The sequence below is a fragment of the Peromyscus maniculatus genome, chromosome 8, assembly GCF_049852395.1.
Source record: "Peromyscus maniculatus bairdii isolate BWxNUB_F1_BW_parent chromosome 8, HU_Pman_BW_mat_3.1, whole genome shotgun sequence".
Classification (NCBI taxonomy): domain Eukaryota; kingdom Metazoa; phylum Chordata; class Mammalia; order Rodentia; family Cricetidae; genus Peromyscus; species Peromyscus maniculatus.
Genome location: NC_134859.1, coordinates 107,846,113 through 107,873,682, shown reverse-complemented (window position 1 = coordinate 107,873,682; position 27,570 = coordinate 107,846,113). Strand labels below are relative to the sequence as shown.

At 47.6% G+C, this 27,570-nt stretch overlaps 1 protein-coding gene across 5 annotated transcripts in view; it reads right to left on the bottom strand.

Moving 5' to 3' along the window:
• Rptor (regulatory associated protein of MTOR complex 1) overlaps nucleotides 1–27,570 on the bottom strand; it is a 348,484-nt gene that overhangs the window by 9,249 nt on the left and 311,665 nt on the right. For all 5 annotated transcript variants that reach the window (XM_076543891.1, XM_006987711.4, XM_042283303.2 and 2 more), the window contains 6 exons: nucleotides 25,360–25,463; nucleotides 24,572–24,755; nucleotides 23,533–23,643; nucleotides 7,313–7,418; nucleotides 3,842–3,956; nucleotides 2,581–2,705 (listed from right to left, as the gene is read on the bottom strand). In XM_076543891.1, the coding sequence (XP_076400006.1) occupies nucleotides 2,581–2,705; nucleotides 3,842–3,956; nucleotides 7,313–7,418; nucleotides 23,533–23,643; nucleotides 24,572–24,755; nucleotides 25,360–25,463 (745 nt within the window). The remainder of the gene's footprint in view (nucleotides 1–2,580; nucleotides 2,706–3,841; nucleotides 3,957–7,312; nucleotides 7,419–23,532; nucleotides 23,644–24,571; nucleotides 24,756–25,359; nucleotides 25,464–27,570) is intronic.

The window sequence follows — 27,570 nt, the reverse complement described above, 5'->3', positions numbered from 1 at the left end:
TGAGACCCCCAGCTGCCTTGCTTTTAGAGACTTAGGAAGGCCCTTCTGTAGTCTCTCCTTTGAGAGGATGTGCTGTGGGATGTTCCGTATGTCCTGTGGGAGCCCGTTCTTGGGTTCCTCATGACTTTACCCAGCAGGTCAGCACAGAGGATGATTAGGACCACGGGCCTGAGTGCAGGTGTCTGAGATGGTCTGCACTTGGCTGTACTGGGGGATGGGCTGTATGGCAAATGTGTTGCTCTGATTGGTCAGTAAATAAAACCTGATTGGCCGTGGCTAGGCAGGAAGTATAGGCGGGACTAACAGGGAGAAGGCGGAAGAAGTCACTGCCAGCCACCGCCATGACAAGCGGCATGTGAAGACGCTGGTAAGCCACGAGCTGTGTGGCAGGTATAGATTTGTAGAAATGGATTAATTTAAGCTATAAGAACAGTTAGCAAGAAGCCTGCCACGGCCATACAGTTTGAAGCAATATAAGTCTCTGTGTTTACTTGGTTGGGTCTGAGCGGCTGTGGGACTGGTTGGGTGACAAAGATTTGTCCTGATGTGGGCAAGGCAGGAAATCTCTAGCTACAAGGATGACTCCAGAGGACACCAGGCACTTCGATGCCTTTCCCCTTCATTTTCTTCCTTTTCTCTTTGGTGCCTTGAGAATCTCAATCTGACCCGGACCTCTCTTTAAGGAACCTTGAGGGTTCCTAACCCCATGATGCATAGGTCACTTCTGGACAGTTCTGATGCTGTGGGTCAGGGGACTGGCTTTGGTCCTGAGGTGACACTGCTGGACAGTGACTTTTAGGGCCACACCGTGTCAGTGTAGTGAACACTCACAACAACAAAACAAACAAGAACACAAGATGGAGGCACTCCTGCTCAACATCCTGCCTGACACCAGAAGGCACCGACACTGAAGTGAGCCCTTGGGTGTAAGCAGCAATGCCCGGGGCACAGGCAGCCTACACCAACAAGGAGGAGGGGCTGCAATGTCTGCAAAGACAAGGGAAGCTCCGTCAGGCCATAAAAGCCCAGACTCCAAGCAGCTCAGCAGACAATGGTCTCCAATGTACCTCAAGAGCATGAGCCATGGACCCTTCCAGTGACCATGTCCCAACAGGGTCTCCTGGCTCTGCCCCCAGTCACTGTTGAGTTTCTGCACATTGGTTTTCTGGATAAGCACAACTGAGGCTGTGACCAGCTAGCCTCCATGGCTCTCAAGAGAACTTCACTCTCAGGGAGCATCTGCAGGAAGCCAGCACCCACTCACTGTCCTTCGCCTGCCAGTGGATGTGGCAGCCGACTGTGTCCTGGGCTAGTGGACTTGGGACCCACGTGTGCCCCTCCAGTTGCTATCTGTGAGTCCTGCCTCTGGATATCACTGCACCACTCAGGGCTGGACTGCAGGGTTGTCACACCGATTTTCTGTGTGTTGTTTCTCCTTTGAAGTGTGTACAATAAACCATGTATTCGTAAGTCATGCTCAAGACATGGGAATCATCAGTGGTCTCAGTGGCGCAGCACCAAGTCCAGGCCCAGGATGAGGACAGAGAAGCCAGGGACAGTGGGCTCAGGGCCCTCCGTTAGTCTTGCCATCACCTTTCTACCTGACAACAGCTTCTCATCAGCAGGAGGTCATCATGCTAGTGTGATTCTACCTGTGTAGCTTTTGTGGGGCTTGGGATACTGCACGGGGCTTGTGATGCCAGGCAAGCGCTCTACCACTGAACCATCCCCGATCCAGGAACCATGTTTCTAAAGAGCTAAAACAACTGTAGCTGGGCACACAGCTCAGCTGGCAGAGTGCTTACCTTGTACACATGAAGCCCCGGGTTCAGTTCCCAGCACTGTGTAACTGGGCAGAGCAACACTCAGCTGCAATCCCAGAATTTGGGGAACAGAGGCAGACAGGATCAGGAGTTCAAGGTCATCCTTGGCTACATAGTGAACTTGAGGCTGGACTGGGCTATGTGAGACCTTGTCTTAAACAAAGGGACGCAACACAAAGTAACAACAAGAAATAAACCACTGTCAACCTAGGGAAAGTGACTCAGAGACTTCCGTTCAAAAATGAGCACGATATAAGATATTTCAGGTGAAAAGACCAACAAAAGAACAGAGTGAGAGCCATTCCTGTCTCTGAAACACCGCTCCTCATCCACCTTCAGGAAGAAGGAAGCTGGTCTGCAAAGATGGACAGACCTGGCTTGGGAGCCTCTCTGGTCATGGGAGGAGGGGAGCTGATGGGTCCAAAGGTTAGGGCAGCATGGGCCCTTGTGGACACTACGGCCTAGGATGTGCCCCCTTGCTTTCATGTGTTCTCTGGGGCCCATGTGGGTCCGCCATGAAGGTTAGGAGGTCAGAGACTGACATGGCATCTCCAGGACATGGAAGGCCAGGAATGCTTGGTGAAAAGATGGTCCCAGAGCCCTGACCAACATCCTGCCCTGTATTCAAGCCCCTTCCCTCACAAATGCCACACTTCAGAATGATGGGGACTCTTGTGAGCAGTGTTTTGTGAAAAAAGGACAAACAGAAAAAAAAAACACGTCCCCCAGGCCCAGGAGCCATACCAGTCCCGCTCACCTGTGGCTGTCAGCAGCAAGGAGCAGTCCTGGCCATTCAGGTACTCCATGGCGGTGACCCTGGTGTACCGAGGGTTGCCATTGTGGAAATAGTCCAGCTTCTCTCCTTTCTCCCAGTCCCAAAAACTTGAAGGAATAAGAGAGGTGACAGAAAGACAGTCACTAGGGAAACAACCCAAACCCCAGTGGGACACTGTCTCACAGCCATGAGGTGGCTGCAGTCAGAGCAGAAACTGGCCAGTGTGGGTGAGGCGCTTGTGTACTGCTGGTGGAGGGTACAGTGCGGTCACAGACAGCGACACGGCACTCCACCTCTGCTGTGTTCCCAAGGAACTGAGAGCAGTGTTCACAGAAGACCCAAGCACCCTGGACACGGACAGGATTGACAGATTGATAGCTCTTTCTCGATTCCGGAGCAGTGTGGGAGATCCTTACAACAGAATATTAAATTACCAGGCCCAAACGGGAGGAAATGCTGATGAATACTACAGTATGAGCGGACCATTAGGTAAAAGTAAAAGAAGTCAGTCACAAAGGACAAATACCATTAAGGCAGGAGTTCCCTAGAGGCATCTGTTCAGAGACAAAAGGACGATGGGGCTGATGGCACCTGAGAGAAGGGACTAGTGTTCAGTGTGTGGTTTGGGTATGGGAGATCAAGGACATTCTGGAGGTGGTGGTGGGGCTGGCCTTCACAGTATGCATATGCATTGATAGCAAATGGTTAAGATGGGGGCTGGAGAGATGGCTCAGCGGTTAAGAGTACTGGCTGTTCTTCCAGAGGTCCTGAGTTCAATTCCCAGCACCCACATGGTGGCTCACAACCATTGGTAATGAGATCTGGTGCCCTCTTCTGGCCTGTGAGCATGCATGTAGGCAGAATACTATATACATAATAAATAAATAAATCTTTAAAAAAAAATGTTTAAGATGGCCACTTTCCTGTTACATACAGTTTACCACAACTTAAAAAACAAAAGAAAGAAGTAGGGGAAAAAAGGAGATCTACAGGCATTTAATAAACCATGAACCCACTAAAGTGGATGGTCTCTTCCCACGTCCAAACCTGTTATAAATTTTAAAACTCCATTCTCTCCCAGGGATCCTCTGTAACTCATTTGCTTCTGTAGAATAGGTGAGGAGAAAGTCCCCTACCTGGCCTGTCCTTTAGTAATGCAGCCCAGGTGAGTCTGGGGTTGGGTGGGCCTCATAAGAGGTGCAATGGAGGGAGAAGACCCAGGGTGAACTGAAGCCATGCCTACCAGATGCTGTCCTTGTCAGCAACAGCTATACATGGTGTAAAGGGGTGGAATTTGACCACAGAGGGGACGCCAGGGTTCCTGTTCAGAAATATCTGATCATCCAGTCTGGTGATGCCTGTAAGAGATAATGGAGCTAAGTTCTCATCTATAGCAACATTGACATTACCTTTACCAGAGCCGAAGCAGGGGAAAAGCAGGGACCAAAGAGAAGGGCTGGAAGTACATGCTGAGGAAAATGGTAGCTTTAGCTCCATGCATCCATCCAAAACTCTGGGGTCTATGCTTTTCCTTGGCCCCGTCTCACAGCTCCTGGCAGAGCTAGACAATGACATGCCTTTGATCAATGCTTATTATACTACACACAGCAATGTTCAGAGTAGAGGAACTTCACTGAGTCTGGAGAGAGTACTAAGAACTTCAGGATGAAGAAGGGTGTGGGTACCATTTCTTAAGAAGGTCCAAGGCCTTCAGTCTGGGAAGCAGCTAGCCAAGAAATCACAGGGGTGGAGGACACAGGACAGGCCCCACACATTAGCTGAAGATATACACCCTCCTGGCCTGCAGCAAAGGATGTAGAGTCCAGGCAGCTGCAGATATAATATGGTGGGCAGTGAAGTCTATCAGAGTACACACCACCTCCCAGCTGCAGATACAGTATGGTGGGCAGTGAAGTCTATCAGAGTACACACCACCTCCCAGCTGCAGATACAGTATGGTGGGCAGTGAAGTCTATCAGAGTACACACCACCTTCCAGCTGCAGATACAGTATGGTGGGCAGTGAAGTCTATCAGAGTACACACCACCTTCCAGCTGCAGCACCAAGGACAGAGACAGCACCTTCTGCCTTGGCCCCAGATACCTGCCTGGACCTCTGGGTATCTGGAAAGGTGCTTCAGGGATCACACATCATTTTAGCCAGTGAACACAGCTCTTGGGTGGACAGAGGAAAGCTTTCTGGTCTAGCCAGGAGGCCCCTTTGTGATGCTATGGAGAGTGGTGGGTTTGGTGCTGACAGAAGCCAGCTCCTGGGTGGCTGAGACCGGCTCTTTCCCCTGGTCTGAGGCCCTTGCTGTATGGGGGCAACATGGAGAGACTCACACCGTTCAGTCAGGTGGGCAGCTCTGCAGAGAGTGTCTGTCCTCTGGTTCCTCTTCCCAGAACACATGGTAGGGAGGGAAAATGGCTGGGGGAGGTGTTGCTGGAGGAGGAGGGTGCCTGGTTTGCAGTGGTACAAGTGTATAACCTGGGCACCTTCATTCTTGGTTATGTTTTTCTTGTTGTTGGAGAGTCCAGGAGGGTGGTAAGGTTCTGAGCACTGGAAGATGCTACCAGCCAAAGCATTCTGCATATATGCAAACAGCGGTGTGTAGCAGGGGGTCCGGGTCACCATGTCTCAGGGAAGCCGACGATGAGCAGGGACTTAAAGAACGCCTTCTGGTCTTTCTAGAGCCCATCTTCTGGGGCCTGACTTGTACTTTTGCAGTCAGCTCCATCCAACCTGTAGGCATCATTTCCCACCTCTCCTGCTGACACCTTTCCCAGCTCATACTGGATGTCAAACAAATAAAACCTTGTACTGAATCTAGACACTGAACCTGGGTGACTGGAAGAACGCACTGCAGCCACTGAGTTACCTGTGTCTCCGTCTTACCTAATGAGCTTCCAGGTCATTCACTAATTTCACTTTTGTGTTGAACCCCATGATGTGAGTGTTCTACCACCAAGTTACTGCACCCTCTGTTGTGTGCTTTTGATAAACGTATCTCTTTTTCAAAAAGACTACAAAGAGTATCTGTCTTGTGTGTGTGTTAGAGGTCAGCCTGGGGTGTCACTCTTCAGGAGCTATCCACCTTGTGTTTGAGGCAGTGGCCCACCAATTAGGCTAGGCCGGCCGGCCAGCAATGCCTGTCTGCCTCGGCAATGCTGGAATTACGAATATGTAGCACAGTGTCTAGCTTTTTAGATGTAGGTTCTGGGGCTCAGACTCAGGTCCTCAGACTTGTGTGGCAAACACTTTATTGAGTGAGTCATCTCCCAGCCCCACCTGTCTTTGTATTCTCAATGTATGCCTCAGTTCTGAATAGAAATGCCAGTCAATGTTGCCTCTGCGGCTGGGACCAAGAGGCCCCTAGACATGTTACTGTGTGGGCCTGGTTTCCAAACTAGTTTCTAAACTCGTGTCAGGAAACTAACCTGCCCTAGCTGCGCTGGCCTGCAATTCTGGGAAACACTGTCTAGGACAGTGCAGTGGATAGGGAGCTCTGAGAGGGCCTGTGCTCTCCAGGAGGGCGCAGAGAGGGTGCTGTGGACAGTGTGCTTGCCAGCTACACATCCCCGAGCAGTGGTTATTGGGCTGCACACAGTTCTGAGATCCCGGCACCTCCAGGAGGCATGAGGAGTCAACAGAGGGGGCACTGACTATATCAGTGCCATGGGCACCCAAGGGCCCGCATTATAGGTGTAGCGACATCCTAGAACACAAGCATGGATGTGTAGAAAATGAGGTCCTCAGTGCAGGCCTGGGCTGAAGCTGGCATGGCCCTCTATTTCAGTGGGAGGGGCAGTTGGTCCTCTGAGGCTCAGCCCTATTTAATAAGTAACTGGTCATCATTATTTTCTAAATTCCAGAGGACAGGGAGGTCTGGTCAAAACTGTGACTTGTGGGACTGGGGAGAAGGCCAGAGACTGACCACACTGACCCTTAGTCATGGCTGCCTCTGTGAGAAAAACTCCTTGACTACTGGTTGGAAACATGAAGTGGCCTCTACCTCAGGGCCATGGAACTGCTGCGGGGGTGGTGGGGACAGCCTTGCTCTACACTCTTTAAGAGAGTAGGTGAAGGGCCCTGGTCTTAGGGTGAGGTAAGCTGGCCCTCATTCCTGCTCCCTGCACGGCCTCCAGGCCTGGAGAACACACACACACACACACACTATGCAATCTGCTGACAGGAGCTTGCTCTTGGGCCCCCCCCACAGCACACACAGTGTCCTTGGCTGATCAGTAACACCTCCCCATGAGGCTGGGAGCAAAAACATGCAAGGGGCAAACATCACGCTGTCAAGTCTGGGAAGGTCTGGTGAGGGCACAGTTGTCGAGGTTTGGAGGAATGGAGCCAGTGGTCACTTCAAGGACATCGTGGATGGTTAGTGAGATGTGGGTTCCCTGGGCCTGGAAAGGGCCTGCACCGCCCTTCTGGAACTGCCAAAGAGCTGAAGTGCTCTTTCTCTGAAGGTCACCAGCTAGTGAGGACTGGCCTCTACTGAGACCCGAGGGCAGGAATGTCCTTGAGGAGGAGCCCTCCCCAGGAGGTGGCTCCTCTCCCCCCATGTCCCTCCCTGTTCCAGCTGCCTCTACCAGTCAGTGTGCTAGTCTGCAAGAGCAGCAGGCAGCGCCTTGAGGCTGAAGGGGACTGGCTAGGTCCTGACTATGTCTGCCAGAAGACCTGTTCCCCGGCGACGCTGTGCACTTACCCTTCTGGATGACCTGCTGCGCCTGCTTTCTGACTCTAGTGTTCCTCAGGAACCGCCACTCTCGTTCCTTGCGGATCTGACTCTCCAGGTCATGCTCTTCAGGGATCTTAGGGACAAAAAACCCTAGATTAGGCTCAGCAACTAGAAGGAGGTGCATGCCCATGATTTCAGCATTTGGGGGGCTGAGGCAGGTAGAGCACCATGAGTTCGAGGCCAGTATGATTTATATGGTGAATTCCAGGCCAGCCAGGGCTATACACTGGACCATGTCCCAGAAAAAAAACAACAAAGGACATTACTCTCTGAGCACTGCAGATCTGGATCCTTTCCTCTGGGTCCTGGCTGAATCCCACTGACAGGAGGAGATGGGACTATAGGGTGGGGATTTGAGATTCCCCAAGGGAAATGCCTCCTAGCCATGCAGAGGCAGAGGTGCTGGTTTTCACTATGGCACTTGCTTGTGAACACAAGTGTATTATCTTCTCTCCCTGAAGCGGGTAAACCTCACTGAACGATTGTCTTGGGAAGCTAAGAGTTAGTTTTAAGTTCCCCAAATGTTGAGACAATCAATGAATAAGATAAGACCCTCCTTCCTCCTGGCTGAGAGCACAGATAGAGGACCTATCTGGGTCAGTCAGGAGACAGCCACTTCCTGAGGAAAACAGCTTCACGAAGAGGACCCCAGACAGGACGATATTTCTTTTTCCAGCGTTTTATTGCTATGCATCCTTCTTTTTCTTCCCCAAAATTGCAAAGAAATACACTCAACAACAACAAAATCAGCAGCCACAGGACAACACCCAACCTGGACACGGGGGATGTCACTGCCTCCTTGTGAATGGTTACTGATTTAGAAATAGCAGCAAATGTGGATTCAGAACCATGAGTGTCATTTCATGACAATGCAGAGCTTATTAGAAAAGAAATGACAAATGACCAATGACAGGGAGCAATAGTAAAGCAGCTTCCAACAGATCTGAGTGTGCAGAGAGATGCACTTTAATGAAACCCAGTTGCTCTGGGAGTAGATTAGGAGAGGTGTAAAAGGTACTTAGAGCAGGCCGAGGGACCCGAGAAGGTGGAATCCCAGGTCCTGGTGCAGCTCTTTGGCTGAGACTGTGCTGAGCGGCTGTGGCACATGTGGGGTGGACCCAGGATCCCAGGCCTCCAAAGATGAGAAAACCAAGACAAGCAAGGCCTAGAGGAGACACACGGGGGGAGGCACAGGCACAGGGAAGCCTGGAGGGTGTCAGACAGTCTGGCACTTGCACTGTCACCAGAGACAGAACCCTGGCCCTGGACCCTGTCCCATGGGGGGAAGGGGGTGGGGTGGAGCTGTCTCTTTCACCCAGCACTTAGAAATGAGCCTTCTCCTGCAGATCTGCTGTACTCGTGAGAGGCAGCACTGGAACCAGGTTCTCAAGAGGGAGAGGCAGCAGAAAGTACAGAGGAGGGCCCAGTGAGAAGAGGTAAGAAGTACACTGTGAGAAGGTACAGGAATGGCGCCATTGGGGGTGACCAGCTCTCAAGGTGGAGGGACCAGATGAATCTGGCCAACAGACCATCCCCCTTCTTGTTATTACCCCTTGTTCTCTCTCTCCATGCATTTATCCCTGGGCTGAATAATATTGCCTTTTGGTGAACAAGCATCCAGGCCTGGCTTCTGGGACTCTCTCCAAGCAGAGCTCCTATAGCAGTGGTTCTCAACCTTCCTAAAGCTGTGACCCTTTAATACAGTTCCTCAGGCTGTGGTGACCCCCAACCATCAAATTATTTCATTGCTATTTCACAACTGCAACTTTTGCTACTGTTATGAATCATGTAAATATCTGATATGTGATCCCTATAAAAGGGCCATTCAACCCCCAAAGCAGTTGTGACCCACAGGTTGAGAATTGCTGTCCTAGAGGATGTGGGCTACTTAACAGTAGAACACAACTAGGACCATGACATGCTAGTTCTGTACCTCTTGGCTTCTCAGACCTCTGGGACAGAGAGCTGAAGGCCAAGGCTCAGCCCCTTTCTGGTCACGAGGAACTTGGGTTCTCGAGCAAAGGAGGGAAGGCATGTCACGTTCACAGGTCTTGTGTGGAGTCTGGATCGGGCTTTACTTTTGGTCTCTCGGAAATAAATAAGGATGAAGATGTGTCAAGACTGAAAAAAGGCTTGGGCCAAGGCAAAAGTGGAGAGGACCCCAAGGAAAGGTGCTAACACTGGTCCTGAGACTAGAAAGAGCAAGTCCTCCCATGGAGCGAGGACAGGAGCTCTGTTCCTGCTTCTCACTGGCTACTGTCATTACTTCCCACCCTTAACAGCATCCCCCCCCTCTCCCCGGGTAGGCAGTCGGGCAGGCAATGGTCTCTGCAGCACTAATCAGAGCCCAAGCCTACAGTGCATACACAGTCAAGGGCCTCTGTACCCTCTGACAACACTCATTAGAGATGACCTGAGCAATATGGGAGAAAGTGTCCTCTCTCTAAGGTCTTATGAAGCATTTATGCCAATATTTTTGCCTGTGTGTGGCTGCTTTTTCCTCATGTAGAACAAATACACAATCTTTTTCAATTACATTTAAAAATTGTTCTCTGCTGGGCGATGGAGGTGCACGCCTTTAATCCCAGCACTCACACAAAAGTGAGTTCCAGGACAGCCAGGGCTGTTACACAGAGAAACTCTGTCTTCAAAAATAAAACAAAACAAAACACCAAAAAACCTACAAAAAATTGTTATCTCAGGTTCCTCCTTTCTCTTCTGCTTTATTGAATCCAAGTCTCACTCTACAACTCTAAGCTGCTCTGGAACTTGAGATCCTCCTGCCTCGGATTCCTGAATACTGGGATTATAGGCTTGTACCACCAGGCCCCAATATTTTTCTTCCTTTCTTTGAGACAGGCAGCCCCTGTGAAAGGGTCAACACTCAGAGGGGTTTGTTGTGGAATAATCGTTTTGTACACTGTGACGATGGGTCACTCAGATTAGTTTAATAAAAAGCTCAACAGTCAATAGCTAGGCAGGATTTTTAGGGCAGAGAGAATGCTGGGAAGAAGGTAGAGATGCAGGCAGATGGAGAACAAGGAAGACATGCAGGAGAGGTAATGAGCATGAGCCACACGGCAGCACATAGATAACTAGAAATGGGTTAATTTAAGGTATAAGAGCTAGCTAAAAACAAGTCTAAGCTTTCATAATTAATACTAAGTCTCCATATCATGATTTGGGAGCTGGTTGGTGGGACAGAGAAAGATTCGTCACAAATGGCCAAAAAAAAGACTATAGGACAGGTGACGTGTAAGCTGGTCCCTCTAAATGGGAATAGTTCTGAGACTGGAAGAGACATGATAAATCTTATTGGCTACAGAGTCCTCATGACTTATTATCACATGCCACCCTTTCATATGGCATGGATAGTAGTTTATATTACAGTTTGGTTATGTAGTCCAAATGGACTTATGAAGTTGACAGATGCCTTTTACCTGCTCAAACATAGAACAAAAAATCATCTTTAACTGACTTGCACACACCACAATTCCATACTTACGTTAATACAGTTATGTATGTCACCTTTAAAAGTTTGTGAGTTTTCAGAGCAAGGGAATCAAACACCAGTGAAAATGAGTGGCCCAAGTGACCCAGCCTCTCAGATGCCTCTGTTGTAGTCTCCTCCGAGTTCTGCATCCAGAACAGCTTCAAGGCTGCTGGCTGAGATGGTCCAGCCTCACAGAACACTTCAGTCAGACTTCAGATAAGATCTATACTTTCCCATCACACAGAGACTAGATAATAGCTAGATCTCTCAGGAATTGACCATTATCTTAAACTTTTTCAGGGTCTCCAAAAGATGTCATCACCTCCAGAAAACAGGAAGCAGTCTAGAAAACATGACATCCACATTCCCAAGAGGTGGGCTGGGTGGTTTTTGGTCATTCAATGGGTTATGGATAGTTGTCATCATTTACGGGGGTTGGTTACAAGTTGTTACTGGTAATGGTCAGTAAAAAAGCTGAACAAAGGAGATTAGATTCAGGGATTTCATTTTGAAAAGGAAAAGGGGGTTACAGGAATACTAGGATAAAAGGGTAGATTATTGTATCTATTTTCAAGCTAAAAAGAAAAAAACAACTACTAGTCTCAAATATTTAACATTGGTATGAATTTTTTAAATTTATTGACACAAATTTAAGGTTATTTTTGTTATACTGTAGATATGTTTCTATTCTTGTTTAAGATATTTTTGTGTATTGATACAAATTTTAGGTTATTTTTTTATTATACTGTATTATATGTTTCTATTTCTTTTTTTTAAAATTTATTTATTATGTGTATAGTATTCTGTCTGCATATATGCCTGCATACCATGAACCTCCTGCGCCAGGTCTTATTACAGATGGTTGTGAGCCACCATGTGGTTGCTGGGAACTGAACTCAGGACCTCTGGGTGAGCATGGATGAGTAGCCAGTGCTCTTAACTGCTGAGCCACCTCTCCAGCCCCCACGTTTCTATTTCTTGTTTAAGGTATTGTAATGTAAAGTTCTAGGCTTGAAAGCTATTTAGGATAAAAAAGAAATACAGGTTAATAGTCTTCTACAACAATCAAATTTATAGTCATGTTAGGTATGTTTTCAAGGTCATACAGAGATATATTTTAGATAGGTGATCTTCAAACACTTCAAAGACCTACAGAATATGTCATTTAAAATGTTTTAATATGCCGGGCGGTGGTGGCGCACGCCTTTAATCCCAGCACTCGGGAGGCAGAGCCAGGCGGATCTCTGTGAGTTCGAGGCCAGCCTGGGCTACCAAGTGAGCTCCAGGAAAGGCGCAAAGCTACACAGAGAAACCCTGTCTCAAAAACCAAAAAAAAAAAATAAAAAAATAAAATGTTTTAATAACATAAGAAGGATTTTCATGACAATGAGTAAGACATTTCATGACATGTCTACTCCTGGCACCACCAATCTATTTCATAAAAGGATGCTGGCACTGAAGAGCCTCCTTATGGAGTTTGCTTTCTTTGTTGCAAAGCTGGCCAGAAACTGCCCTGGCCTTGACTGCTGACAGTGTGCATCCAAACTGGACAAGCAGGACACAAAGGTACAAGACTGACGAGGTTTGCCAAGACAAGGTGGGACAGACCTTCACAATTCCTGTTTCACAGAAAAGTCTGTTAGATATCCTAGGCCTGTAGGCTGAGGATGGATGCCCCAATGTTGCAGAGGAACCTTGGGTGACTGTCTAGGCAGCCAGCCATCTCTGTCATTTCTATAGTTTTGGAAGTTGTTTACTCTGCACTTCCTACCTTACTCAGGTACTATTATATCCTTCTCAGATCTCTGATGGAATTGAAGACTAGACAGTTATAGTTACAGTTTTCCTTAGTCATGGTAGAAAGTAAATTAGGTACAAAACTTTAGACTCACCAAGATAGGATAGCTAATACAGTACTTTCTCTGAATTATTATAAATTCTTGCCTGACAATTATTCTTATTGTATATAATTTTACTATGTTAGAGTTAAAACCTTTCCTTTTTATTTAAACAAAAAGGGGGAAATGTTTTGGAATAATGTTTTATACACTGTAAAGATGTGTTACTCTGATTGGTTTAATAAAAAGCTGAATGGCCAATAGCTAGGTAGGGTTTCTAGGCACAGAGGACACTGGGAAGAGGGAAGGAGGAGTGGCCAGCAAGATGGAGAGGAAGCAGCATGGGCAGTACAGAGTAAAGGTAACTGAGCCATGTAAAAGAACGCAGATTAAAGGATATGGGTTAATTTAAGTTATAAGAGCTAGTTAGAAACAAGCCCAACTTATTGGCTGAGCTTGCATAATTAATATTAAGTCTCCGTGTTGTTTTTTTGTAAGCTGGCGGCCCAAAGAAAAAATCCAATTACAGGGCTGAGATCCACAGGTAGAGAACTGCTGCTGTAGGGCATTTTCTTAGTGACTGATGGGGGAGCACCCAGTTCATTGTGGGTGGGTGGGGCTGTCCCTGGGCTGGTGGTCCTGGGTTCCATAAGAAAGCAGGCTGAGCAGGCCATGAGGAGCAAGCCGGTAAGCAGCCCCCTCCATGGCCTCTGCATCAGCTCCTTGAGTTCCTGTCTGGACTTCCTTTGATGGTGAACTGTGATAGGATAGTATAAGTTGAATAAACCCTTTCCTCCCCAGGTTGATTTTGGTCATGGTGTTTCATCACAGCAAAAAGAATCCTAACTAAGGTAAGCAAGGTAGTGGTGGCTCACGCCTTTAATCCCAGCACTCGGGATTCAGAGACAGGTGGATCCCTGTGAGATCCTGCCTGGTCTACAGAGCGAGATCCAGGACAGGCACCAAAAAACTACACAGAGAAACCCTATCTTGAAAAACCAAAAAAAGAAAAAAAAAAAAGGATTCCTAAGTAAGACACAGAGTTTTGTATATTCCAGCCTGTGTTCAAATGTGCTGTGTAGCTGAGGATGGTCATGTGAAATGTCTGAGTATCTATTTGATGAAGTCCAATTCATCCTTTTCTTGTATGGCTTGTGGTTTTTGTATCTTACAAAAGGCTCTACCTAACCCAAAGGTTTTACACGTGGGAACACAATTCACTGTGTTACTTGTTGGTAAGGTGGAAGAGATCAAGGCTGTTTCTTTGAAACGTCTCTGCTGAATTGGACTGTTTTCACACCTTTGCTGAAAATCAATGGAACCTGCCTGTGTGGCTGTTTCTGGGCTCTCTATCCTATCCTATTGATCTATGTGTCTATCCATGCTCTAGTTCCACACACATCCTGATTACTAACTTGACAGTCTTGAGATTGGACAGTGTGAGACCTGTAGCTTTGTTCTATTGCAAAATTTCTAGTTTTTGGAGTTTCATCACTTTTCTCCATATTTTAAGCTCATAATTTTTTGCCCAAACAGCTTTCCTTTGATCAGGACTGCATTGAGTTTAAGTGGCCGTTTAGGGAGGCCCAGCACCTACATGCCACTGAGCCTTCCCACCTATGAATATGGCCTCTCTCATTTCTTTTACAGTATTATAATTTTCAATATTTTTAAAAAAGATTTTTACCTCAATACTTCTGTTTTGTAGTGTTATTTGCAAATGCCACTGATATTACATTTCAATTTCTTGTTGCTTCTGACAAAGATGCAGGGGATTTTGCAGCATATCTCTGTATCTGGAAAGCCTACTGACCTCAACTCACTCTCGCAGCATTTGGCAGGCTTGGACCTCCCATGCACACAGGGATGTCTGGGGTGGAGATGGCCTCATTTCACCTTCCCTACCTGCAAACACTGCTTCCTCTGCCTTGATGTACACAGGTCTAGGGCCTCTGGTAGGGTATTAAATGGTGAAGTCAGACATCCTTACTTTGTGCTGGTTTGAGCAAGGCCTTTTGCTAATAAGAATGATACTAGCTATAAGGTTTTGTGGGTGTCCTTCAAAAAGGAAAATTTACTTCTGTCCCTAGTTCCTGAGTTTGTTGTTGTCAGATGCTTTCTCTGCAGCTATGAAGACAACTGTGCAGTCTGTCTTCCTTCACGCTGCTGTGGTCACTTAGACTGGTTCTAACGCTGAGTCAACATAAGGATAGGGTGGTCCATGTGCTCAGCAGTAATTAAGTGTGTGTTTCCTCATTAGTGCTGTGTTGATGACTTCAGGTCTATTGGATTGTTGTTTGTTCTCCTACAACATATCTGGTTTTGGTATCAGACTCATGTTGTCTTTATGTAGCACACTGGCAAGAGTCTACACCTGTGTTTCTGTATTTCTATTTAAGGAAGGTTCTTCTTCCTTAAAGCTGTGTTGGAACTGCCAGCTGTGGTAGTCAGACTTCAGCTGCTGTGACTAAACACTGACATGCACAACGTAAAAGAAAAGGTGAAACCAGGAATGGTGGTCATGGCTCTCCTCTTGGCATTCAAGAGGCTGAGGCAGGGGAATGCTACAAATTTGAGGCCAGCCCGAGCTACACACTGAGTTCCAGGTCAGTCTGGGCTATACAGGAGTGTCAGAGGTTTCAGCCCATGGCCCCATTGCCATGGGTTGTGGTGAGGGAGGGCATCACCGCAAGAAGCATGTGGTGGAGCAGGGCTTCTCACATCAAGGTGGACTAAGGAGCTGGAGACAAGAGCATCTTCCCTAAGCCTTCCCAGAGACCTACTTCCCCAAGGAGGTCCCAACTCCCAATCAGTGCCACTAGCTGGAAACCGAGGCTCTCGGTGGCGAGCCTGTGGGAGGGAGACACTACAACACTACACAGTCAAGTGGTAACAACTGGTAAAACTATTCAGTTTTCTTTGATATAATTAATGTTTTAAATTACGAAGTTTTTGTGAGTGATTGAAAGAGACAAAGGCTATTTCCTTTAACAGCCAAGAGGACTCACGTTGCTTATCTATAGTCAAGTGAACTGTGGTAGCTCATGCTAAAGGGCCCTGTCTGAGTTGTGTTTATGGTCACAGTAGTGATGCTAGGCATGCTCTGCTACCTTTCTGCCCTCATGTCCAGATCACATGGACTTACTTTGTGCAGCCATATACGTTTTGAAATCAGAAGTATGAGTCGCCTTGTTTCTTTACTCTTTTGTGTCTTTTCTGTTCCTCACATTTCCATAGGGATTCAGTGTCAAGCTTGTCAATTTTCAAAGAGATAGCCGAGAGTCCACAGATCTATTTGAGGAACACTGCCATCTTAACAGCAGGTCTTCTGACCCATTGACAGGTGATCTTGTTGTTGCCTGAGACAGGGTTGACTAAGTAGACAGGGCTGGCCTTGAATTCACAGAGATCTACCTGACTACACCTCTGTCTTAGTTAGGGTTTACTATTGCTGGGAAGAGACACTATGGCCAGCTTGCTTACAGTTCAGAGGTTCAGTCCATCATGGCAGGGAGCATTGTACAAACAGACATGGTGCTGGAGCTGATAGTCCTACATCTCGACTCAGAGGCAACAAGAAGTCGACTATCACACTGAGTGAAGCTTGAGAAAAAGACCTTGAAGCCTACCCCCAACAGTGAGTGACACACTTCCAACAGAAGGTGTGGCACAGGTTAAAGGTGTGCCCTCCAGCCTCAACAACAACAACAAGCCTCCTCCAACAACAAGGCCACACCTCTTAATAGTGCCACTCCCTATGAGCTTACAGGGCCAAATACATTCAAACTACTGCAGCCTCCCAAGTGCTGGGATCTGAATTTTCCTTTTCCTTCTTACTTTGTGTTTCATTTTTGGTATTTCTTTTTTAAATTGCTGGTGTGTGTGTGTGTGTGTGTGTGTGTGTGTGTGTGTGTGTGTCTACGTACATGCATCAAGGTGAATTGTATGGAGGCTGGAGGCCACCTTGTGAGTCAGTTCCTTCTTTTCAGTGTGGGTCCTGGGGATCACACTCAGGTTGTCAGGCTTGGTGGCCAGCACTTTTAAGTCTGATGAGCCATCTCACTGGGGCTCTTTTGACTTTCTTAGTTTTCCATTTGCTAGTCTCTTTATGCATATTCTCCACTTTTTTTTTTCCAATAGCCCCTGTATTTTATTTTATATTTATGACAGGATCTCACTCTGTAGCCAGAATGTCGTGGAAGTCACAGCATGGCCAAGGCTGGCTTCAAACTCATGACAATCCTCCGACATCTGCCTTCCAAGAGCTGGGATTTATGGGGTGGAAAATGGCGCCCTGCTCTGCATTCACTGTTTGGTTAGTTATTTCACATGCCACATGTTAGTTCCAACATCTGGGTTGTCTCAGAGTTGAGTCCCCCTATGACTGGCTTCTGTTTCTGACAGTGCTTGCCTGACAATTTTGAGCCTCTTATACTTTTAAATGAATTCCACGCTTCATGTGCAGAATAGCAGAGACCAAGGTAATCAGTTCTGTCCTCTCCTGGCTGGATGCTCAGTGTAAGGAGCTGAGGTGGACTTGGGCTTTGCTGCCGGGATGGTCACCTTTTCTCACTCCCACTTCACATCTCACTGGTTACTTTGTGCTTCCCTCAGCAGTTCCTGTGCTCCTCCTCATGGGTACCTCAGGGCTTGTTTCTATGTTCTGGATGTCAGATGTCAGCTGCTGAGCCTGCTGCCGGGCCCAGCTGACCTGGTGCTGGTCAGGAAGGTCTCTCTGCTGCGGGCTGTGAGCAGGGCCTGTGTTTCAGGTTCTAAGCGTGGGCTGGGTGGAGACTGCTCCATCTCCCTTGTGGAGAATCCCAACCATTTTTCTGGTGGCTCTTGAAATAAGGTGTTGTCTTAAACTTTTCTGAGTTGGGAAGGTCCTCCCTCCCAGCGTCTGGGGAGAGCAGCACTTGCTGCCTTTCCACGAGGGGCTTATGAGTTGTGTTCCTTTGAGAAAGGGGGGCACTGGTGTCTTGTTGCAGAGGATGCTCCCTTCTGCCAGGCTCACATTACTGAGGATGGTTTCTACTCTGTCTTAGGATCCATGGCACACACATGTGTGCACACAGACACCCCCTCCACCACACACACACACACACACACACACACAAGCCTGTATAGAGGCCCTGAGGGATGGGTATTCTATACTCAGTCTCTGGAGACCCATGGGCAAGTAGAGCCCGAGGAGTCCATCCTTTCTGACAGAGGTGTAAGGCTCCAGTTCCTGGAGGTGGCACTGCCTTCCCTCTCCTTTCGGGAAGCTCAGTACTGTCTGACTCTCCCTCTGAAGGGTTCAAGAGCAGTCAGGACTCCCTCCTGTGTCATTCCTGACTTCCAGGGTGGAAGCGATGCTTTTCCAGCGTTACCAGAAGAGTAGAGCCAGCATAGAGCTTTGTGTTTCCGAAGACGCAAAACTCATACACGAGGGAAAGGAACAACCCCACAGCATTTGAAGCAAATGCAGCAAAATCAAGACGAAGCTGTGTGTATTATGGGGATTATGTTCATTTAGCCTCATGATTTCCATTTTCTGGCTTTTTAATAATGTGCTTTGAGCCAGTTTCATGGATGTGTAGATTTCCCAGGAGTAAGAGCTGCAAAGGGCCCTGCAACCAGAGAGCACCTGTGAAGCCTGGGCTGAGGTGCAGGTCTGTGCTCTCATGCTGGCACCTACTGTTCTGGTGCCATGCAACAGTTGACTGACTCTTAAAGCTCTTTTTCCAAACCTGACTCAAACCCTCTAAGTCCCTGGCCATCAGCTTGTCGGGCAGTCCCCAGACCCAGTGTCTGGATGAGTATCCTACCCCGTCCTAACATAGAGACACAAACCATTAAGCTAATGGCTGTGTGGTATTCACCCAGTCTGTGGATGTAGTAGCAGTTCTTGATTATTACAGTGTTACATAGCACACCTTTGGACTAGCAACACAAGCACACCCAAACACCCACACCCACCCACACACACACATACACACAGAGTGATTTTTAAGAATGCCTCAGTTGGGCATGGTGGCCCACACCTTTAATTCCAGCACTCAGGAGGCAGAGGTAGGCAGATCTGAGTTCAGTGCCAGCCAGGACTATTACACAGAGAGACTTTATCTTGAAAAAACAAAATCATGCCCAAACAAAACAAAACAAAAGAATGCACTCCTCAGAAGGACCACTGGTTCTGCCACTTAATTCTGACAGCGACTGCCAAATCTCTCTCTACAGCACAGTGGCACTTCCCCGGCACTAACACATTTGAGGATGCTTGCTTCCCCACTCCTTTATGAGGCAAGCTCCTGACAGAACTAATCTTTGAAATTTGCCAGCTAAGAGAAGAAAAACATTACTATTTAAAACTAAATTCGGTGCTGGGATATGGTGATGCACACCTTTGATTCCAGCATTCCACAGAGGCAGAGGCAGATGGATCTCTTGAGTTCAAGGCCGGCCTAGTCTACACAGAGATCAGCCAGGGCTACACAGCGAAATCCTATCTCAAAAAACCAAACCAAACCAAACCAACCAACTAGTCAAACAAGAAAACAAACAAAAAACCCAAACAAACAAACAAACAAAAAAAACAACCAAAAAAACCAAGAACAAAAAACAAAACTAAATTCCATACTTTTTTTTAAGTACATGACAGGCTGTCATTAACATTGTTTTGTGGTCCACACAAAAGACATAGTTGTGGATTGTTTCGCTGCTCACACGGCAGATGTTGAGCCGTGGACTCCTGCACAGGGAGAGTCCCTTCCTCGGCCCCTGCACACCTGCACACCTGTACAGACTGTAACCATGAGTTCTGGACACTTAGTCCTGACCACCAGGTGCTCACTGCTGTCCCACATGATGGCTGATTCTGTCAACTGATGGTATTCAAAATCACCATGGGAATGAACCTCTGCCGAGGTTATACAGATTAGGTTAACTGAGGGAAAGGCCCACCTACATGTAGGCTGGACCATCCCATGCCTGGGTCCTGGACTGAATAAACAGAAGAAAGTGAGCTGAGCACAAGCCTTGATCTCTTCCTGCTTTCTGACTGAGAACACAATGGGACAGCTGCCTCCTGCTCCTGCTGTCGTGACTGCCTTAGAAGGGTGCATCCTGGAACTGTAAGCCGAAATTAACTTTTCTTTACTCAAGTCCCTTTTAGGTGATCACTGACACACACGAAGTATACTTTTCCTATCTGAACTCTATTTTCATCTTTTACACACCTTTAAAGCAGTTAAGGCTCAAAGTTCTTTACTGCTGAGGTCCAACCTTAGCCTTAGAATGTTTACTTCTGTAAGCAGGCCAGCAGCGGAAGGCCCTGATGCACTGTGACACCAACACACCATGAGGTGATTAAGACAAGGAGTGTCTTTTATACCGTTGGGCACAAGTGGGAAAGCCCTTTTAAAATGGGATAAAGCATGCCCTGCTCCCCCTCTGAAGGCTAAAAGTTCACTTCAAGTCCCTCAGTTCTGAGACTGAGTTTGCCCCAACAGGCTCATCAGGGTCCCAGGAAAACAACCATTTGCTTATTTGCCAAGTGCTCCTTGTGGCTTCTGTATGGGACAGTGGGTCCTAGGGGGTCTTTTTGGCCACTGCTTCTGCAGTGTCCATGCCCCTATCTAATTCCTGTGGTGGCAACTCTCACACATGCCCCATGGACTACAAGAGGAATATGGAGGCACTCGAGTCTATGTTGAGCTGAGGAGAGCCAGCACATGTTGCACAGCGGACCCTTGCCTCAGGCCCAGCCAGTGTCGCCAGCCTCTGAGGACTCTCACCCACTGCCTGTACTTAGGGACAGCCTGCTCACTCTAGGGCAGCCCTTTGGGAACACACTGAGTTCAGCTTTAAGTCTAGCAGCAGTGCATTCTGGGCCACCTGCTCCCTTCCTCCCTTTCACCACATAAGGATGATAGACAATAGGCAATTTTCAAGGCCTTCAAGAAAAGTCTCTCACTAGTGTCCCAAGAAGTCACCATTACTGCCAGTCCCTGCCACCAAGGTGGAAGGGAAGCAGGAGTCTGTTTTTGCATTATTCAACCTCACCTGCCATAAGTACAGACTATATCAGGAAACCAAATGCTGGTCAACTTCTCAATTGTCCACATGGCTCTAAAGGAAAATTCTGGAGGCACCCAGTGTCTGAGTGCCCTCAATGTGGGTTCTTTACCACCTAGGCAGCTCTTGCTCACTGCACAAGTCTAGGGATTGCCCTCTCCTCCTGTTGGACCAGAAGGGCATGTGCTTGTTCCTACAGCTTGACCTTTACACCTAGAAGATCTACAGGCTGATTTCTTTGCATTCCAACACTTCATATTTGGTACCAAGAGAGTAGGAGCCAGAAATATATGCAGAAAAGCTACACTCAGTGCCACCACCACCAAGGTGTCCGAGATCACAGAGTTCCCTTCTAGGATTTCCCATGAGCATGTCAGGTAATAATGGCCTATGGAACTGCTGTTACTCTGGAGGTTCAGCTCTTAGTATTTGTCTAAAAGCTTTTGTCATGAGCATTCTTTCTTTTTCTTTTTCCTTTTATTTTATTTTACAATACCATTCAGTTCTACATATCAGCCATGGGTTCCCCTGTTCTCCCCCCTCCCACCCCCGCCCCTTCCCTCCAGCCCACCTCCCCCCATTCCCTCCTCCTCCAGGGCAAAGCCTCCCCCCGAGGACTGAGATCAACCTGGTAGACTCAGTCCAGGCAGGTCCAGTCCCCTCCTCCCAGACTGAGCCAAGCATCCTTGTATAAGCCCCAGGTTTCAATCAGCCAACTCATGCAATGAGCACAGGACTCGGTCCCACTGCCTAGATGCCTCCCAAACAGATCAAGCCAATCAATGAGCATTTTCTTATGCGATGAACTTTTTGATCTGTTTTGGTTTTCGATAGGGTCTCAAATATGGTCCAGAGGCTGACCCTGAAGTCACAATCCTCCCTCCTCAACCTCCTGAATGCTGGTATTATGGGCATGCATCACCACACCTGGCTGCTACTAATTAACTTTCAAATTTAATTTAAAAAAATTGCTTAGCTAGGTATGGTAGCACATGCCTTTAATCTCAGCACTTGGGAGGCAGAGGCAGAGGCAGAGGCAGGTGGATCTCTAAGTTTGAGGCCAGTCTGGTCTAACAGAGTGAGTTCCAGGGTAGCCAGGGCTACACAGAGAAATCCTGTCTTGAAAATCCCAAAAACAAAACAAAACGAAAAAAAAAAAAACCAAAAACATCCAAAAATTTGCTTAATAGTTTCAATAATATCTGATCAAATGTTTCATGACTTTTTCTTCATTATTATTTTATTTTTTTGATGGTCCTGAGATGGAGTTTGTAGCTTCTAGTACAACAGGCAAGCTGTCCATCACTGAGCCACACCCTGGTCCAGCCTGGAGGAGACTGTATTTTTATTTTGTTTTTGCAGTGCTTATATGGAATTCAGAGTCTTGGGAAAGACAGGCAAGTGTCTCGTTGCTAAATTATGCCCTCAACCCCATTTCAGAATTTTTTTTTTTTTTTTTTGGTTTTCCGAGACAGGGTTTCTCTTGTGTAGCTTTGCGCCTTTCCTGGATCTCACTTGGTAGCCCAGGCTGGCCTCGAACTCACAGAGATCCGCCTGCCTCTGCCTCCCGAGTGCTGGGATTAAAGGCGTGCGCCACCACCGCCCGGCCCATTTCAGAATTTTTAACCGCCCAGTCTCTGTTAAACATTTAAGTGAATCTCAGTTTTTGCTTTTATAAGGACTCACAGAGACCATCTATATTTGATTTTTATATATTATTTTGCATCTTAACAAAGCAATGATTAGTTTGAAGGGAATGGTGGCCCAAAATGTAGGAAGTTTGGCCGTTTATCCTGTAATGCTTGTCTTAAATGCTTTTCAGAGAACTTATTTGGGCATCTAGCTTGACATACAATTATGAAGCAGCTGAGGGTCTCAGTTTTCAGTTGTCAATATGCAGGAAGGAGAAGATGTTCTAAGAATCTGCTTCAGACCTACAGACAAACCTAAAAGCCTATCTCTGCAGCTCTTGCATGAACTCAGAGGCTGACCAAGTGTAGCTGCTGCAGGGTTGGGGCCATGAGCTTGGGCACAAGTCTGTAGTCTTGACACATCTTGCATTATAGCTAAGGAAGGGTAAGACCCAGAAGGCAGTTTGGCAGAGTAAATCACCATTGTCCCCAGAATGCTAAGTCACCAAGCATGGCACATGGCTAGGTCTGAGCACACTCCTCCATGAGGGAGCTAGACAAGGTAACATGTGATGCTGGAAAGTTCTAGACAGGCAGATTTTTGCCTGTGCTTTCTTTAAGGAGAGATGAGGGAAGCAAAGCTGGCCACTTTGCTTTTCTTTTTGTTCTGTTTAAGACAGGGTTTCTCTGTGTAGCCCTGACTGTCCTGAACTTCACTTTGTAGACCAGGCTGGCCCACAGAGATCCTCCTGCCTCTGACTCCCAAGTGCTGGGATTAAAGGCGTGTCATGTGCCACCAATTGGTTCTTCTGTCCTAACTACTGATGCCTGTACCATGACAGCGCTTTGGTGTACGGTGTGGCAGAATCCACAGAAACCAAAGGAAAGGCTGAATGTGTCTGAGCTCCACTCAGTCAAACCCCTGCACATCCTGGCCCACCTGTTCAGGTCACAGCTGAGCTAACAGACCCCAGTGAGCCAAAGATGGGGACAGGATTGGGGCTTTGTGTCATTAGGAAGGGACTTTGAGGAACAAAGATCAAACTCCAAGGTCAGCACCAGGGACACATGGGGAAGGAGAAAGCAGCATGAGGACCCCAGCTTCAGGTGTGAGCACCAAGGTTGTGGAAGCCAAGGTTCCACTGTGGCAAAGAACTCAGGACTCACCTTCATGACTGGCTGGGCAAAGTAGCGGGCACTCCAGTCGCAGAACCCAGTCTGTATCGTAGCACACATGAAGCTTTTGTGTCCGGCAGCATCATCTGCGTCATCTGTGGTCTTGGGAGTGTTTGAGAAAGAGCAGAATTAGGAGGAAATGCTTTAATCTCATTGTTCCTGTACTGACTTCAGCTTTGAGACAGGGTCTCACTATGTAGAGCCCAATCTGGTTTGGAAGTCCTGATCTTCCTGCCTCAGGCTCCTGAGTGTCAGGATTGTATGGTTGTGCCAGTAACTCTGGTACTCCTCTACTTCTTACACTTAAGACAAGGGTCACAGTGAACAATGCTGTGACAGATGACCATTCTGTGCTCTTCTCACTTGTAGTACAGAACCAGTGGTCTTCCTACCCCAACATTCTGAGTGCTGGGATTCCAGGTGTGTGTTACGGCTCCAAGCTGTGGCTCCTTCTTTATTCCCTAAATGACAAAGTGAGCCATGGCACCCTCTACTGCTGAGAGACACCTTGAATATCCCTCACTACTGTGCAGTGGCTGACAGGATGTGGTTCTCTGTGGCTCTTGGAGGCAACAGCACATTTCTCTCTCCTGGACCATTTTTTCCAGCTTAGTTAAAGGCAGAGCTTGTGCCTGCTTGTATATAGTAATCGAGTGCTCATGGAAAAAAAATCAAACAAGCCATTCAGAACAGGTATCACAGAGCTGTGGCCAAATCAAGTGAAGACAGGAAGACAGAATGCTGTTTACCCACAAAGGGGAAAAAACAAATGAACTACACATGCTTATAGTGACTCATGCAGTGGCCTACATGAGCCAACCTAGCAGGACAGCTGTAGGAAGACCAGACCTGCAGATAGGGGTGCTGGACCTGGGTGCCACTGTGTCTCAAAGGCATAGCTGGCATTGGGCCACAGGGAGAGATGATCCCAAACTAAGGAATGTCAGGAAAGCAAAGTCTGCAGCACCCTGTCCCGACACTGAGTGCTTACAGGTCATGAGAAACTGCAAAACAGCGCATGTCTTTGTACCTGGTCAGGGCCTTTGTCAAACATCTTTCGTGTTCGAGGGAACTGGTGGGAGTGAGGGGTATACTGTGCCCCTGTGGGGCCTGCAGTACCCGGGCGGCTGGAGGGCAGGTCACGGCTGACAGTCTGCTTGGCCACGTCATTGGTCAGGCTACAGCTGCTGGTGCTAGATGCTGGCGGGGAGCCTCTGCAGTTGCGAGAAGAGCAGACGGCATGCTTTACTGAGGGTCACAACACAGAGATGAGATCCCAGGCCCTCTCCCTCAGAGATGTCTCCCTCAGAAAGGTGCAACCGCCTGGCCTGCTACTTGCTGAAGCTAAGTAGGACTGTCCTTGCTGGATGCTCTCTGGCAGGCAATGAGACACATCCTTCAGTAGACAGGAATGAACCAAGGCAGTGAGGAAAAGATAACATAATCCAGAACTGGTGTGCCCAGTCAGTCACACCATTTCCTGAGCAGAAACTGGTGTGGCAGTGTAGAACCAACCCCATCGCTCACCTACATAGAGAACTAGGTCCTCTGAAAAAATTCCAAAGGCCATAGGAATCAGACATCATTCAATGTTTCTTGTCATGCTGTGTGCAAATGAAGTGTTCTTGGGATAGGGAAGACTTTTAGAAAGGGGCATCATGTGCATGTGTGTTTCGGGAGAAAGGAGGGAGGAGGGAGAGAGGATGGAGAGGGGTGGAGAAGTGCTAAGAGAGGAGAAGGGAGAGGAAAGCAAGGACCTGGCGGTGATGTAGCATCTGGGACCTCACCAGAGTAGAGAAGGCTTGGCAAGCCACTTACCCCACTTGGTGGATGTGCATGCCCTTGTTGGTCGGGCTGGCTGGGGCCGACTGGGTGAGAGAGGATGTGTCGAGGATTCGCTGGGGCCGGGCATTCACTGTGGCCTACAAGAGCAAAGGAGAAATAACATGGGAGGTCAGAAGGTGATGATCTATCTGAAGCTAGGAGGCTTCAGATTCCTGTGAGATCCATGGCTGCTCCTGTGTAGCTTCAAATTGGAGAAAGCTTTTGTTTTCATGGAGGAAAGCTCCCCAGGTGAGATACTCCCAAAGGTGACACCTAGGACAAAGTGCTGCTCTTTTGAGTTCTCTAGATATCGTCCAGCACAGTCTACGAGGCTCAGAGCTGGGAAAGCTCTAGGAGATAGACTGTGAGGTGCTCAAGGATCCTCCCTTGTACCAAGGCCACCTGGGGTCAGTCCTTAGCACTCTCCTACCCTGCTGGCCTCTCATCTCAGAGTCAGGAGGTGACCTAAGCAGGTGTACTGAGGGTCAGGAAGGGCTGTTGTCCATCTGGAGTGCTGGGTCACAAGACAGTCCAGAACTGTGGCTGCTGGGCAGTCACAAATGTCCTGCATTTCTCAAAGGGGTCTGTGAAAACCAAGGGGCTGGAGAGTTAGAATGACACACAGAGTTTCAGTTTCCTCAGGACAAACCACTCCTGATTTGCTGCGGGCCACAGAAATATGAAGCAGGAATTCAGCTGACCACGACAAAGCCATACCTGGAAGAAGCCAAGGTCCTTTCCAGAGGATAAAGAGGATAAAGCCAAGACTTAAGGAGTCTTGGTGATATTGGCTTTTGAATATTAGCTGTTTCCTGCTAAGAATTTCTCATGTGCTATTGTAACTTTTCCATTCCTAGAACAGTGTGTTGATCATTCACTGGGCACAATTTCCTCTATACAATTAAAGTATTTGGATAACATCCTCCAAGTGCGCTAACAACAGACACCATCAAGACCCCTTTAATTTCAGGCCTTTCTGTAATTATCGTCATTAGCAACATCTGGCCAGGACTGTCTCTGGATGAAAGTATTTTATCTGAGATACCTCCTAAACATGCAAGCACAGACTGCAGATAAACAAGCATCCAGACCACCTGCTAGTCTCCTGAAAATAAGGTAACTATCCATACAGAGACAACCACCAAGGCCAGGCAGATGTTAGGTACAAAGTCTTGTTTCTTGTGCAAATTTTGAGCACAGAAATCCCTTCTTAGATATATTTAGCCAATTTAGCCCTCAGTTGATTCTATTTCCCATTATTCATTCCCTTTTGGGTTGTAAATGATAGCTGGCAATTACTGCTCTTTGGGTGGATCTTATCACTTCTCTGTTTAACCCTAAAAGAATTCAAGCCTGTGTGGCCCTGCCTTAGCCAGAGAATTGCTGCTTTGTATGGGTCTATAACTGAAAACCTCAGCGACTTGGGTAGAAACTAGAAGAATGAGATGGAGGATGAGGAAGAGCTAGATAGGAGAATTAAGATAGAACTTAAGGAGAACAGCAGAAAAGTGTAGAGAGAAATTTGGCAAGAAAGGAGCTGAGAATGAGAACAGGATAGAAGCTGTGTAGAGAGAGAACTGACTTAGAAGAATAAAGTGAATGGACTAAAGAGTTTCATGTACGTAGATTTACTCGAGAATCCCTCAGATTAATTAATTTGCCACTGGTAGTATCTCTTCTGGAACTCTGGGAAAAGACTATAGAGGGGCTGGACCCCAATACTGACTTAGTGTAACTGTCTTACAGCCATCACAGGGGTGGGTGCAGCGTGGTGACTGAGCACAGACTTAGCATGTGACAGGTGACAAAGAACATCACCCTCGTCACACTATGAGGATGGACACATTTATTTTCAGGGCAGGCAATGACTAGGGAAAGGGGTGAGTTGGCAGAGTAGGGGTGAGGCAGGGTAGAGGGAGGGTGGAGGCTAGGTCTGGCCTGCTGATGGGGCAGCTGGCTTCACCCAGAGTCTTGGTGGCCACTCTGGACTTACAATCTAGAGCAGTGGTTCTCAATCTTCCTAATGCTGCAACCCTCTAATACAGTTGTGGTGACCCCCAGCCCTAACGTCATTTCTTTTTTTTCTTTTTGGTTTTTCAAGACAGGGTTTCTCTGTGTAGCTTTGTGCCTTTCCTGGAACTCACTCTGTAGCCCAGGCTGGCCTCGAACTCACAGAGATCCGCCTGTCTCTGCCTCCCGAGTGCT